At 43.0% G+C, this 15,195-nt stretch overlaps 1 protein-coding gene across 4 annotated transcripts in view; it reads right to left on the bottom strand.

Annotated features, from left to right (window-relative positions):
* Positions 1–9,129: 9,129 nt before the first annotated feature.
* The window catches only part of HOMER2 (homer scaffold protein 2), a 68,761-nt gene continuing 62,695 nt past the window's right edge, over positions 9,130–15,195 (bottom strand). For all 4 annotated transcript variants that reach the window (XM_083371033.1, XM_083371032.1, XM_083371035.1 and 1 more), the window contains 2 exons: positions 12,161–12,241; positions 9,130–11,270 (listed from right to left, as the gene is read on the bottom strand). In XM_083371033.1, coding sequence (XP_083227159.1) covers positions 11,082–11,270; positions 12,161–12,241 — 270 coding nt within the window. In that variant the 3' untranslated portion in view covers positions 9,130–11,081. The remainder of the gene's footprint in view (positions 11,271–12,160; positions 12,242–15,195) is intronic.

Here is a 15,195-nt window from a genome sequence, read left to right as displayed (position 1 = left end):
AGAACAGCTGCGGGACTTGGGTTTGGCTAGCTGCTAGTCTAAAGAAAAGAAGAAATAGGGGAGACGTGATAGCAGTGTTCCAGTATTTGAGGGGCTGTCACAAGGCAGAGGGGGCCAGGTTGTTCACCAGAGCACCGGAGGGAAGGACGAGAAACAGTGGTTGGAAACTGAGCAAGAAAAGAAGCAACCTGGAATTAAGGAGAAAGTTTCTGACAGTGAGGACAATCAACCAGTGGAACAGCTTACCCCCAGAAATCGTGGGTTTTCCATCACTGGAGATTTTTAAGAAGAGACTAGTCATTCACCTGTCTGAGATGGTATAGGTTCTCCTGCTTGAGCAGGGGGCTGGACTAGAAGACCTCCAAGGTCCCTCCCAGCTCTGATTCTATTCTATTCTATTCTATTCTATTCTATTCTATTCTATTCTATTCTATTCTATTCTATTCTATTCTATTCTATTCTATTCTATTCTATTCTATTCTATTCTATTGCAATCAACATAAATCATAATAGGATACTTAATAAAAGCAATGAACATAAATCATGAGCTATAACAAGTTATAGTCATAAGGATCTAAGGAAATAGGACAGATGAGAAGGTAAGTAAGTAATTCAGCCCTTCTAGGTTGTTTGACATCCCACAGCATAGACAGTGTTGCGGGAATTAGTTGTTTAACAGAGTGATAGTGATAGGGAAAAATTTATCTTTGTGTCTGGTTGTTTCTTACTCCAGAATAAGAGAGTTGGAAGGGACCTTGGAGGTCTTCTAGTCCAGGGGTCCCCAACCCCCAGTCCATGGACCAGTACCAGGCCATGGCATGCCAGCAACTGGTCCGCACAAACAAGTGAAGCCCCATCCGCGGGATGCAGGCAGCACACAAAGCCACACACTCTCCGGTCTGTGGAAAAACCTCTCTCCACGGAACTGGTCCCTGGTGCCCAAAAGGTTGGGGACCTCTGTTCTAGTCCAACCCCTGCTCAAGCAGGAAAACCTATTTTCCTATTTCAGACACACGGTTGTCCAGTCTCTTTTTAAACACCTCCAGTCGTGGGGCATCCCCAGGGCTTTTTTTCTCATAGAACGCCCAGAACGGAGTTCCGGCACCTTTTTTGGATGGAACCTTGTAGGGTAGACAAGGCAGGTTGTATGACATGTGTGAGTTCCGGCACCTTTTTATTTTAGAAAAAAAGCACTGGGCATCCCCAACCTCCTGAAGGCAACCAACCAGATAACCCTCTGCCAATTTTTGCATGGGGAATCTGCACCGACACCCAGGTTGAAAGAGATTCTGAAGGCTTGTTCCTGATGCAGGTCTTAGAAATAGTGAAGGCAGGATTAGAAATGGCTCCTCACAGCGGGAATGGATTAGCAGTGAAACTTACTGCCTGCTCGAGGGGAAGGAAATGTGTCATCTTTCCTGTCTCAGTAATGCCTACCAAGTGAAAGCAGCATATATCCATTTACAAAGAGAGTAGCTTTTAAACGAAAGGCAAAGTGAGTGAACTCTAATGACGTGTGAAGTCAGCGGACACCTCAGGCCCACTTAGGCAGCCGCGGGAATCCCAGACGAGTAAGAGGACCCTCCTTACTGCAAGAAAACAGGAGGGGAAAAAAAAGCAATATGATAAAATGGACTGCTTATCACAAAAGCTCTAAGAAAAGGGGTGACTCCTGGAGAGGCTACCGGATTTGGTGCTTAGCCAAAAAACAACAACTGTTCATTTGGGCTCCAGAGTGGGAGGAAAAGGGTTTTTTGAGTCTTGTCAGGTAGGGACCCGATCTTCCCTGCTCTTCATTACGAGGCTACAGCTGGCGCTAGTTCCAATCGATATCATTAAAGGGTGAGTCATGGCTGTCTTAACTTGCTCTTCAGACTAGCTCCAATAACAGTGGCCCGGAGCTGTAGAAGAAGGCACTGCAAATTATCAGCTCCCCTGCTCTCCTCACCTACACAGCCTCTTCCACCTCCTCCTCCCAATAAGCCAATTAAAATTAGCATCGGAGTACACAGCAAGAAGCCCTTTCCAAAGAGCCGTAATTGATCGAGAGGCACAGAACAACCTCAATATCATTTGGTTGGGAGCGGTGGTTTTCCCCCACCCACCCCCAAAATGCTTGCATACAAACTAAGAACTCAGTGAACTCTGGTGCTAAGATGCGACTTGATTAGAGCCATGGATGGAACGTGGTTTTTAGAACTGACCCTGGGGCTACCATAGGCCTACTTCTTCTACCTCACCTCAGCTCTTGGGACTTCTCCAAATGATGTATACCTCTGTGGCCAGGATGGAAGTTCCGCTTCAGAGAGGAAAAGCAGCCCAGGAGCGTAGTTTTACAAGCTGTGTGTCTGGCTGTATGGCTGTTGGGTCATCTCCAATGACACATCCATTTCAACAAAGATTTGAGTGGTTTGGGGAGCAGGGCTTCTGCCTTGCAGCTGTTTAGCTTTTCTAAGGGAGAGACCTCTTCTGTGAAACTTACTTGGTAGCTGTTGCTCTGAGGGGGTGACTTGGCATCCTATAATTAGGAGACAGTTTCAGAACTGTTCCTGAGGCCTACACCATCGCCCAGTAGTGTGTAGCCATAGTAACAGTGGTTGCCTGGATTCCTCCTGCAGCACTCTCCAATTTGAACCCTTTAGGGGGTTCTCCCTGATGCCGTGTTCCCCCCCCCAAGGTGATTGCTGACTTGGTGACAGCAGTGAGAAGATGCTTGATGCAAGAGAAGAGACCAGTAGGCACCAAGTGAGGGGAAAGAAAGCATTTCCAATTCTGTTTTGTCATCACAGCCAAGTAAATGATGTGGAAACCCCACTGGTTCCTCCAGCTAGGCATGCAGCACTTAGGGATGCTGAGATCCAACTCTCAACCACGCAACATTTGGCAGGGAGAAATGGCTGAGAATGACTTCCAGGATGTGCTAAGGGCCACCACCGTATTTGCATGGAAGGCTTGTAAACATAAGACAGCTACACACTGCCGACTTAAGGTTGAAGACTAGCCTGTCAGGTGCAAGCAACAAAAATCATGCCATGAACAGGCACAAATAGTTTATTGCTGACTACCTATATTACAAGAATCCTGCCAAACTGTTTCCCTTCCCTTGGGAAACGACAAATATAGACCTAAGTTTTGACTTCAGATATTTGCTCCCCTAGACCAATTCTAAGCTGGAATGTCTCTTTACTGTCCCTAGAGGGGCTCCAGACTGAACTTTCTAGCCTTAGTACTGGGCAAAGGTTTGGCTAGTCCAGGGGTAGGCAACCTCGGCTCTTTTATGACTCATGGACTTCAACTATGCTGACTCAGGAATTCTGGGAGTTGAAGTCCATGAGTCATAAAAGAGCCGAGGTTGCCTACCCCTGGGCTAGTCAGACAAGCTTCTGTTATGAAACACACACTGTCCTTGTGTCTGGGGAAAAAAGGACTGAGGCCTTCAAAGGTTGTTGAACTAGATCTCCCAGAGTCTGGCACGATCAGTCTTGCTAGCTAGGGTGGCTGAAAGTTGTATTCCTCAGCAATGTCAGGGAGACAGGAACGCATTGGATCCTCATACCTCGGGGACACCTGGAATGAAATTGGAAAGCACTTCCCAGCACACATCACACTTAGCAAGGATTTCATTTCTCTTAAAGAATAATTTTAAGCTCAATTTTTATGGTATGGGGAGACAATGCATTCCTGTCTCCCGGACTTTGCTGAGGAATACAACTGTCAGCCAACTCTGACTAGCAAGACTGATAGCGCCAGACACTGGGAGATATAGTTCAACAGCCTTTGTAGGCCTCAGGGTACGCCTGTTCATTTTTCCCAGGCACAGCTGAAGCTATGTCAAATCAAGAAATATATCTCTATGTTTCCAAATCAAGATCAGGGAATCAGATCACAACCTACTCAACATTTAGGAGTACAATTTGGTTTATTGCCAAGGAATATTTTTTCAAAAAAAAGGGAAGTAGGTTTGAAGAAAGGTTATGAAACTTTAGGGAAAGGCAGCTAATAGTAAATAACTCACAGATCTTGTCCAGTGAAATATGCCAGCTTATTTACATTACCACTAACCATCCTAACTATTTTACCGTTGATGATCAAAGGAGCAACTTGTCCTTTCAGCTTTGTTTATAATTTTTTAAAAAAATGTAATTCAGGGTATGAAACTCTGTTGCCTGCATGTTCATGAGCAAATCTTTATTATGGATTTAGACATAACTTAATAAAAACACCCCTGATTAAAATAAAAACAGTAAGCTGTGATGCCAAAAAGCAGCATAGTCATTTCCTTGTATACTTTTTCACAAAAGACCTAAAAAACATGCGGCCCAGATATAGACCTGTACACCGATGATTGGAACTTGATCCAAGAAGTTGACAGAACCACACACGTTTGTATATCTACGATACAACGTGTTTTTAGACAATCTCAACACTTACTGAAAAGCTGGATCTCTGTTGCAATCTAATTTCACAAACTGTTGTGAAAAATGATGCAATTGTCCCTGTGGCTCTAAAGTTTGGGAAGAAGAGTGGGATCAGAATGAAATTTTAGCCAATAAAACACGGTACTTACCGCACAAAATCCAATCTCTCTCTTGACAACTGTTTTTTTTTCTTTCCCAAATCTGAATTCCAGCCGCTTCGTTGTTAGTCTGCCTTTGGTGCACAGCCCACATTGACAGGACACAAAACCTCTGAATCACATCTTCATTTGCTAGGAAACTTCAGGGTGCAGGAAAGGAGAACTAAAAGATTTTATGCCATGGTTAATTAAAGCAACCCTTTTCAGCCTCAGCCCAGAGAATTCCCTGCATTGGTAAGCAACCTGCTAAAATAATTTGGGCCAAGAAAAACAGAGGACTTCTTGAAAGTCTTGGTAAATCTTAAAGACTGCAGTGCTAAACATGTAGATCCCCTCTGTGAGGAAGGTGGGCAGTTAAGAAGTTTGTTTGTTTATTTGATTGATTGATAGATATCTACCACCAAACATTTTTCCTATGAGAGAAACCTTGAGTGGTAGACTGGGCTCAGAAAAGTACAATTGATCTAAAAAGGTCTATGGAGATTCTCAGTCATCCAGGTCCTGGTTGTCCCAAAGATCCTTTTCCAGGAGGCAACTGGACTTCTTTGTTTTTCTTTGAAGACGTTTCACTTCTCATCCAAGAAGCTTCTTCGGCTCTGACTGGATGGTCACCGGCTTTGAGGCTGAAAGAGCAACAGATGCAAAAGCATCCTGGAGTTTCTGCAGCTAAGGGTGGCACCTGGGACTTCTCCCTCCAGGTCTAGTACCTTCGTCACGACATCAACCTGGCGAATGAGCGGGCGAGGGATAAACTCATTTCTATGGCTATCTGGGTCCCCCTCCTACCCCTTCTCTATGTTGGCAGTCCCTGATTGAGGAAGGTCTCCCTCTATGAAAAGGATGAACATATAGCTAACTTCAATTTACTTGAGCTATTATCTTTTGTACACAGATAATGCCTGTTACGCGTCCCAGCTTCTGCCAACCTAGCAGTTCGAAAGCACATAAAAAGTGCAAGTAGAAAAATGGGGACCACTACGGTGGGAAGGTAACAGCGTTCCATGTGCCTTTGGCATCTAGTCATGCTGGCCACATGACCATGGAGACGTCCTCAGACAAAGGCTGGCTCTTCAGCTTTGAAACGGAGATGAGCACCGGCCCCTAGAGTTGGAAACGACTAGCACACACATGCGGGGGAACCTTTACCTTTACCTTTTTAATGCTCCACTTACAATCATTTGTTTAGCAAACTTTCGAAGTTACAGCAGCACTGAACACAAATGAATTATGACCAGCCTTTGCCCTTATGGCTGTTAGGGGCGCTTGGCAACAGGTATGTATTTATGATCTGATGACCCCTGGCCGCTTTCCTAGCTGACTTCTGACAAGCAAACTTAATGCGGGAGGCTGGGTTTGTTTAATGACCACATGATTTATTTAACCACCAATTCACTTAGCAATGGAAATGGTGGTCTCAGCTGTGGTTGTATGTTTGTTCCTTAACAGACTGGATAATCAGAGATTCACAGCCTGGATCAAATACACAGGTCCTCCCTCTAAAAGCTCCTTCGGTCAAATGTTATTTTTGTGCAAAGGAGCTGCTAACAATATTTCCAGGGAGAAAAAAAATGCAGCATTCATCTCTCTTAAGGTGTGTTCTATATTACAGCAACTGTTTAAACCCTAGCTTAGATTTGCTAGTAAGAAAAAAAAAACTTCCCCAACTTGTCTTACACCAAGAATGTGTAATTCAGGAAAAAAAATCGAAAAGTGATTAAACCAGAACAGAATAAATATACGAGTTTGGTTGGTTGGTTGGTTTTTTTTAACTTAAAACTATATAGATATATATATTTACATAGCCAGCTCTATGATACAATAAAATCAGATAAAAATCACAAAAGGTCATTTTTTTTTGCCTTAAATTTTGCTTTTTTCAAATATATATATAAAACCCCAGGATTTACTGCTACCATAGGAAATTCAGAGATCAGTCTGTGCTGAAAATTAATTAACATGGAAATAGAAAAAAAACCCCTCCCTTGCTTACAGAAAACAGATAACAAAGGTAAGACAATTTCACTCCAATAAGCCTGAAATAATTTCTTCAGGTTGATCAACCATATTGAATATATCTGGATAAAAATACACTTTATTCCATAGCATTTCCCCTGATCATCTGTTAATTTGCCCTTTACTAAACTTTATTCTGAGCAGTAAAAAGGAAAGCATGTTCTAAATTGATGACTAAAGTTATATACAGGGAGTCCTTGACTTATAACCATTCATTTAGTGACTGAAGTTACAACAACACTGAAAAAAGTGACTTACACCGAGTCCTCATAGTTGTGACTGTGGTCTTGCGAATATGGCAACTGGCATGTATTGTACAAAGGCTGCAGCTTCCTGGATCACCTGGAGCACCAGGTGTGACCTTCCCAGGGGCCTTCTGACAAGGTAAGTCAACTGGGAAAGCCGGATTCATTTAATGACATTACTCGGTTAACAACCGATTTGCTTAGCATCTGTGGCAAAAAAGGTCATAAAACTGGGTGTGATTCGCTTAATGGCTGCATCTCTTAGCAACGGAAATTCCAGTCCTAATTGCAGTTGTAAGTCAAAGGCTACCTGTAGTAACGTCTAAAGATTCGGGATCATCTTAAAATCTTCCGGTCTTTGTGAATTACCAGGAAGGGATATAGTACTTCCTTAAGCTGATGCACTGTGTATGAAAACGCAATTTTAAAATACACACAAAAAAAGATGGACATGGTTGTTTTCCCCAGGATTCTGACTGTGCTGTCACTCCCAAAGGTAATTTATTCAAGACAGTTGTATGCGGGATTGAGAATTCAGCGTGCACCTTATTTTTCCCGATAATCCTATCTTCTTGGATAACATTTGGCTAAATAAAATTATTGCTGACCCGTATTAGAAAATAAGGTGATTCACCCATTCATGTCCCTAAATCATAGAAGCCACCCAACAATTTGAACTGAGTCAAGCTAAAGGGCGATACGGATCACCTGATATTCCACTTGATATTTCTAGACCTACAGATAGTCCTCGACTTACAGCACTTTGTTTAGTGACCATTCACTGGAAAAAGTGACTTATGACCGCTTTTCAGACTTACGACCATTGCAGCCTCCCCAGGGTCAAAGTTCAGATGCTTGGCAAATGACTCACATTATGACGGTTGCAGCGTCCTGGGGTCCCTTTTAGGACCTCCTGACAAGCCGAGTCAATGGGGAAGCCTAATTCCCTGAACAACTGTGGCAAGCAAGGTCGTAAAAATGGTGCAAAATTCACTTAACAGCTGTTTCACTTAGCAATGCAAATTTTGCACTCAGCGGTGGTCGTAAGTCAAGGACTACCTGTATTTCTAAGAATCTGTGCTCTTTTGATTTCTCTGCTTGTACAGAAAATCTGGCTTAATCTCCTTAAAACAAGGGAAGGTTCCAAAACAAGGAACAATCTAAGGAACAAGGAAAAAGAAAATGCAGATATACACATATAAACATTTTTCAATTATTAGGCACCTTGTTTTTAAAAGCTACTTTCCGATCAGCCTGGTCTGATCACAAGAATAGGTCAAACTAAAAAAATTATTCTGTGATCTGTGAGGATATTTGAATAAGCAGCTTAGAATCTCGTTTTTCCCTCTCCAGATTGACTGTTATTATTAGCTGCATATTCTTAATGCTCTTTATCCGATGCCTTATAGTATCATTTCTCACCTACGAGATTTTATTAGTCCCGAATGTCATAAACATTTAAGCCAACTTTATAAATAATCTGACCCAGATTGCAAGCCCATAAAGCAAATCAATGTGACAAAACACCAGTCTCGTAAAGAAAACTCCTATGTTTTCCATTATAAATCCACATACCTAATAATGATAGAAAGCCTACGATGGCTGAGACAATTGATGAGAAAGATTTTTTAAAAAAATGATACGACTTTTTAAAAACTTTCTTCGGCTTCAGCTGAACCTGATTTATAATTGCTTTCAAAGGAACGTGCCTAGCTGACATTTTCAAAGGAAAAAAAAAAGCATTGGGTTCAAACACCTCCAGAAAAGTGCTTTTGATACAGGTTGTTTCAAGAAGAACTGGGAAATCCAAAGTCACCGTGAGCTTTTGCAACAAAGGACTTTTATATCTTCTGCCGAACGAGCTCTTCTAAGCAAGGATGGAAGTCAACAAGGATGGAAGCCCAAATGTAAGAGCGCCAGATTTCTTTCTTTTCGTTCTTTGCACTGGAAACAGGACTATCACACTTGACTCGCATCTTAAAGATGCTAAGATATACATCTTTAGAATGAAGATGTATCAACCTATTCAGAACAATGGAAGCATTCCATGCTTATGGCATCCTATGCATGCAAGCATGTAGAAAATGATCCTAGTAGGATTCAAACACAGCTTTAACAACATGGAAGCCATAAAATCAAAGGAGATTTGACTGACCTAGAACAGGGGGAGGGAACCTTGGCTCTTTTATGACTTGTGGGCTTCAATACCCAGAATCCCTGAACCAGCCATACTGACTCAGGAATTCTGGGAGTTGAAGTCCACAAGTCATAAAAGAGCCAAGGTTCCCTACCCCTCGCCTAAAACATTAGACTGACCGAGCACATTCAAGGACCCTCTGACTTCTGTATCAAGGGCACAAGAGCTAATTTCATAGATATGGCGGTATGAAGGATGGACTTAATCATTTAGGACTGTGGATTCATATATATGACCAAAATCAGGGCAATGCTTCAAAATCTCTCTAAAGCAGCACAGGGATCTTTGCATATTTCTTAGTTTGAGGCTGGACTCTACCCTGGGATCCTTTTGTCTTCTCTCCTTTTTGTACGATGAAGACCTTTTTTTGAACAGATGAAGAAAGCTACTTCGTTTTCACTCCGCAATGAGCAATACCAGCCCCTACTCGTTTGGATTTACGAAGCAGGGTTTGCAAACCCAGAGGCCAAAGCTTCAAAATAGGTTGGCATCTTCCCTTTGGAGCAAGGGTCCCCAACCCCTGGTCCGTGGACCGGAACTGGCATACAAACCAGCGAAGCCTGCATCCACGAGATGCAGGCAGCACACAAAACCACGCCCCCTCTGGTCCGTGGAAAAACCTCTCTCCATGGAACCGGTCCCTGGTGCCCAAAAGGTTGGGGACCTCTGATCTAGGACAATGCTTAATTGCAAGGATACTGTCTGATTTTGCTGATGGTAGGACTAGGTTTTAAGATGAAAGCTAGCTCTGGAAACTGAACAGAATCAGTTTATTCTTTGCTCATAGCCATCAAATCCTACATGTTTATACTATTACACCTAGAAATCTCCAACTCTCATATCTTCTCACCCCGTTTATTAGGCCACCACATAAAACCCAATAATTCTTTTTGTTGTTGTTGTTAAATAAAACCTCATCCAGAATTATGGTAGTACTTTGAACCATATGCACTACCCAGTGCTCAATTTACCACCTTATTTTACCTGGCTCCTATCATTTTGTTGCTCTGATGTTTATTATATATATTGTAGATCATCACGAGTAAATCTACTTGTTACAAGCCAGGCAGGTCATGAATGTTTTAAAATAAATGCATCTATCCCAAATACAAAAATTCTGCACCAACCTCTTGTGACAGACAGTGGCTACTGGGCTACTCCCGTAGAGTACCTTTTGGTCCCACCATCATTATTTGGGGTGAGATGTGTTAAAAGAAGTCCAATTTCTCTATAGAGTAATAGCTTAACGTATCATCCACATTTTTAGAAAAACTCACCAAGGGCATCATAAAGTGCACATTCATTCTGCCAAAAGTGACAGGGGAACCGTCACTTAATACGTTGCAATAAAAAAAAGGGGGTCGGTGGGTGGGTTTAAGTGCACATGGAACATGGCAAATCCTCTAGAAAAAGGCATCACAGGTATTTCAAGGAGGAGGAGGAAAAAGAGAAGAAAAGAAGAAAGAGAAGGAGGAGGGGGAAGAGGAAGAGGAAGAGGAGGACAAGGAGAAGAGGAGGAGGAGGAGGAGGAGGGGAGCTACCTTGTGGTTGCTCCTAAAATCTCTGTTCCATCTTCACTGCTGCCTGCACCATAAAATGAGGCATAAATTGGCAGCAGCTGAGCATTTTGGAAATGCTATAGTTGCAACAGGCCTTAAATCAAAATCTCCACACAACACCCACTGCAACTGCAACTTTACATTAAGGTAAATTGAGGTCCAGATCTCCCGAGACAAGAGAACTCCCCCTCTTTGTTTACAAACCCAGAATGGGCTAGAACAGTAAGATCTAAAAAAAAATTTGTCACCTCTTTCTTAAAGAAAAGAAGGAAGAAGCAAGGAGTAATTTTTAGAACGGGGGAAAAAAAAGAAGTGAAAAACAAAAGCCTTTAGCCTCTATGTACAAATCACATTGTAAGGAAGAACACCCATCTTTTCACTTTTGGTAGAAACATATACCTAGATTTAAAACACATATACACATACACACACACACACACGCACACACACACACGCCAAATATTTTGGGGTGGGGAAAATGTTGCTGTCCCTTAATTGTCGACACCCAGCTTGGAGAGTCCTTGCCGAAAATCTTGCAATTCATCTATCTTTCCATCTAGGACATCTAAAAAAGTCTGCAGCTCTGTCTTCAGGTTATTCTGCCTGTGTTTGCTCTCTTCTACTTCCGTCCTTAAAGCTTTGACTTTCTCTTCAAGGTCTTTATTCCTCTTCTCAGCCACCTGGCAAGACAGAAAGAAAGTTTGAAGGGACCCCTCATATACTGCAACTCGGCTATCACGTCTCCCTTAGTCCTTCTTTTCATTCGACTAGACCAGGGGTAGGCAACCTTGGCTCTTTTATGACTCGTGGACTTCAATTCCCAGAATTCCTGAGCCAGCCAGGCTGGCTCAGGAATTCTGGGAGTTGAAGTCCACGAGTCATAAAAGAGCCAAGGTTGCCTACCCCTGGACGAGACATACCCGATTCCTGTTAACTGTTCTTCGTATGCTATATAGTGGTATATCGTACCACTGATGATTAGACAAGACATTACCTTGTGAGTTTGGCGGTTTGTGTGATTTCCATTCAAAACGGGAAGAACGTTTTCAAATCATGAATGGGAAGAACGGCTTATATGTATAAATAAGGTGAACCTATTGGAGCTATATCTTCTTGTAGAGATGAGGAATCTGTAACCCTCTAGAGCAGGGGTCTTCAAACTTGGCCCTTTTATGACTTGTGGACTTCAACTCCCAGAATTCCTCAGCCAGGCACGCTGGCTGAGGGATTCTGGGAGTTGAAGTCCACAAGTCATAAAAGGGCCAAGTTTTGAAGACCCTTGCTCTAGATATTGATGAATGACAAGCAACCACCAGCAGCCACAACCAGTAGGGCCAATGGTGGGGGATGATGGGAATTATAGCTCAGCCTAAGGCACTATCTGCTCTCAATCCTTATCCCTGGAATTGGCTTCACTAAGAGCCAATTTCACGCTCCTGACTTATATCAGAATGAATCATTGGCCCTGTCTCCTGCCCATAAGAAAAAAAAAAGATATTGGCTGTAGGTTTGAAGCAATCTTTTATTTAAGCCGCAAAGTGTTTTACCAAGGACTAATAACTATTCATACCTGCAATTTCTGAGAAACCGTTTCACATTCTGTCATGAGCTGAGGTATAATTTCACCCTGTTTCCGTAGATCTTCCAATTCCTAGAGAAATGTGAATGCCATGAAATTATAATCATATACATCCTCACCTTCCCACTTTCTTAAATATATATTGAAAATATTAGAAAAAAGCATTGGCACCTGAGCGTTTGGGGAACTTTCCACTGTCGAAGGAAATGAATCATTAAAATGTTAACTTAAGGGGAAAACATGTCTTATTGCTGTGCTTTACCGCAAACGTAGCAATAATTTCAACATTTAATGATACCTTCTGCTTTAATAAATAGTCCAAATACATAGATATGTTTATACATTAAAAGGTTGTGTTACCCTTGGGCGGTGCGAGGGAAGAGAATATATTAAAACAGCAACATCCACTGTGAGAAAAGACTTCGATACAAAATAGGATGATTCTTAGCCTTCAAGGCAACATCCTGAAGAAGAAAACCAGACTAGTTGGGGAAGGGGTTTCATTAAATAGCTCCTCCATCACCAATGGGACAGTTTTTGGATGGACTGGCTCCAGAGAAGCTCTTCCTAAAAATAGCAAATCAGCACCAGCCAAGAGAACAGCGCCAACTAGCTAACAGGGGAGTAAGGAGCATTATAACTGCAAGACAGAAGATAGCATTTTTAAATAGCTGGGGAATATATATTTTTTTCCCATTTGTTTATATTCTGCCTTTATTATTTTTATAAACTACTCAAGACAGCTAATATCTCCAACATAACCTCCTCCTCCTACTTGCCCCATGGCAACAGTCCTACGTGGTGGGTTGGGCAGAAAGAGAGAGGCTGGCCCAAAATGAGCCCATTGGTTTTGATGGGTACAGTGGGACTAGAACTCATGGTCTCCTGGTGACTGACTCAAAGTCACCCAGCTGGCTTTCATGGCTAAGGCAGGACTAGAACTCACAGTTTCCTGGTGATTGGTCCAAGGTCACCGAGCTGGCTTTCATGGCTAAGGCGGGACTAGAATTCATAGTGTCCTGGTCTTTTGGTAATTGGCCCAAGGTCACTCAACTGGCTTTAATGGCTAAGGCAGGACTAGAACTCACAGTCTCCTGGTGATTGGCCCAGGATCACTCATCTGGCTTTAATGGCTAAGGCAGGACTAGAACTCACAGTCTCCTGGTGATTGGCCCAGGGTCACTCATCTGTCTTTAATGGCTAAGGCAGGACTAGAACTCACAGTCTCCTGGTGATTGGCCCAAGGTCACTCAGCTGGCTTTAATGGCTAAGGCAGGACTAGAACTCACAGTCTCCTGGTGATTAGCCCAGAGTCACTCATCTGGCTTTAATGGCTAAGGCAGGACTAGAACTCACAGTCTCCTGGTGATTGGCCCAAGATCACTCAGCATGGCTAAGATGGGACTAGAACTCACAGTCTCTGGCTTTCCAGCCTGATGTCTTAATGACTAGGTCAAACTGGTATTCTTTTCAGTGGCCACTGTGGGCGGGGAATAATGAAGCAAATTGGGTAGAGCAAGGATTTCTTGATTTAGCAAAGGCGGCATTTTCTTAAGCCTATATTGCTGCTTATTAATCTCTACAGGGCTCTGCTTCCTGTAAGAGGGGATTTGGGGTGTAAAGGGGGAAACTCAGAAACCCCCCATTGTTTCCCATCTTGTCTTCAAGGCGACAGCATATAAAAGAATAGTCTGCAGCTGAAGAGGAAAAGCAATGTTTTTTTTTTCTCTCTCTCTCTCTCCTTCTGGCCTTGCATCCCCACTCAGAAAATTTCCAAAGGTGCTCCTCCCCTCCCCCTCCCCCCGTCTCACACTTTCCGAGGGGAATTCACACCGGGGCTTCCGTCTTGCAAAGGCAAAATTAGCTTTTCGTCTAGCACTCGCTGGGGCTTGCTAACCCCAGGGTGCTGCTGGCAAAGTCTCGCCAACAAATGAAAAGGCAGCTCGTCCTATTCACAAGTCTGGAGAGTTACGAAATACTATTATGAGTGCTATTGCCCGTGGAGAAGGCTGGGTGAAAAAGGCTTGTTTTTTTCCCCTTTTTCCTTTGAGGCTTATGGGCAGAAGACGTTTGAATCTGGGCGTCAACCTCTATTAGTCTGAACTGATTGGGTGTACAGGAAGTCCTCGACGTACGGCAAGAATCTGACCTGCTAATGGTCAAGGCAAATTGGTACCAGATAAAGAGTCAATGAACATCATTTGTTAATCTTTTCTGGCATTATACCTAATAAGAAAAGTTCAGGTTTAAAATCAACATGTTCTCCTAATATTTTTTTCTAACCAAGCATGTATCTTTTTCCAATAAGCTTATATTTGATTTTACATGTGACTACAGCAGCAAGAATAACCTTTGTGCAATACCAGAGGAAGAAATAAACAGAAAAATACTGGAATACACTGAGATGGACAGATTAACTATGAGATTGAAAGATAAAGAAGAAACAGACTTGGGATTTATTTTATCAGTGGTTAGAGGAAAGAATGAAGGATTAGGAATTGAATATGTATTAGCATTGTTAAACCCAGACAGCACGTTGGTTGAAAAATTAATACACGTATGTAAGAGAAAATTAATAAAATCTTTATATTAAAAAAAAGAGTCAATGAACTTCAAGGGGAGCTGGACTTAGATCTCTTTTGGGAGCGTAGGGGCTCCAGACTGATGATGTGCTTGACCCCGCCCTCAGGCTCAGCCTGGTCATCTCCTACAGGAGGGTGACCAGCAGAAGAACAAATCCAGGTTGTAAGTACCCCTAGGCCAGACATGTCAAACACAAGGCCCGGGGGCCGGATCCGGCCCGCGAAGTGGTTTCATGCGGCCCGCGAAGCCATCCTGGAAACAGTGAGGGAACGGCCCCCACTGCCTTGGCCCTGGCCCAGAGACCCTCCTCCTGCCAGAGACCCTCAGATCCGTCCCACTCCTGCCCAGGCCCCCATAGGCACCCTTGATGCGAATGATGTAGAGCTGGCCACACCCACCCAGCAGGCCATACGCACTCTAGCCACGCCCACCCAGTAGGCCAC

The sequence above is a fragment of the Vipera ursinii genome, assembly GCF_947247035.1.
Source record: "Vipera ursinii genome assembly, chromosome: 11".
In the NCBI taxonomy this organism is placed as follows: Eukaryota; Metazoa; Chordata; class Lepidosauria; order Squamata; family Viperidae; genus Vipera; species Vipera ursinii.
The sequence above is the reverse complement of the archived record's forward strand: the minus strand, read 5'-3'. Positions and strand labels throughout refer to the sequence as shown.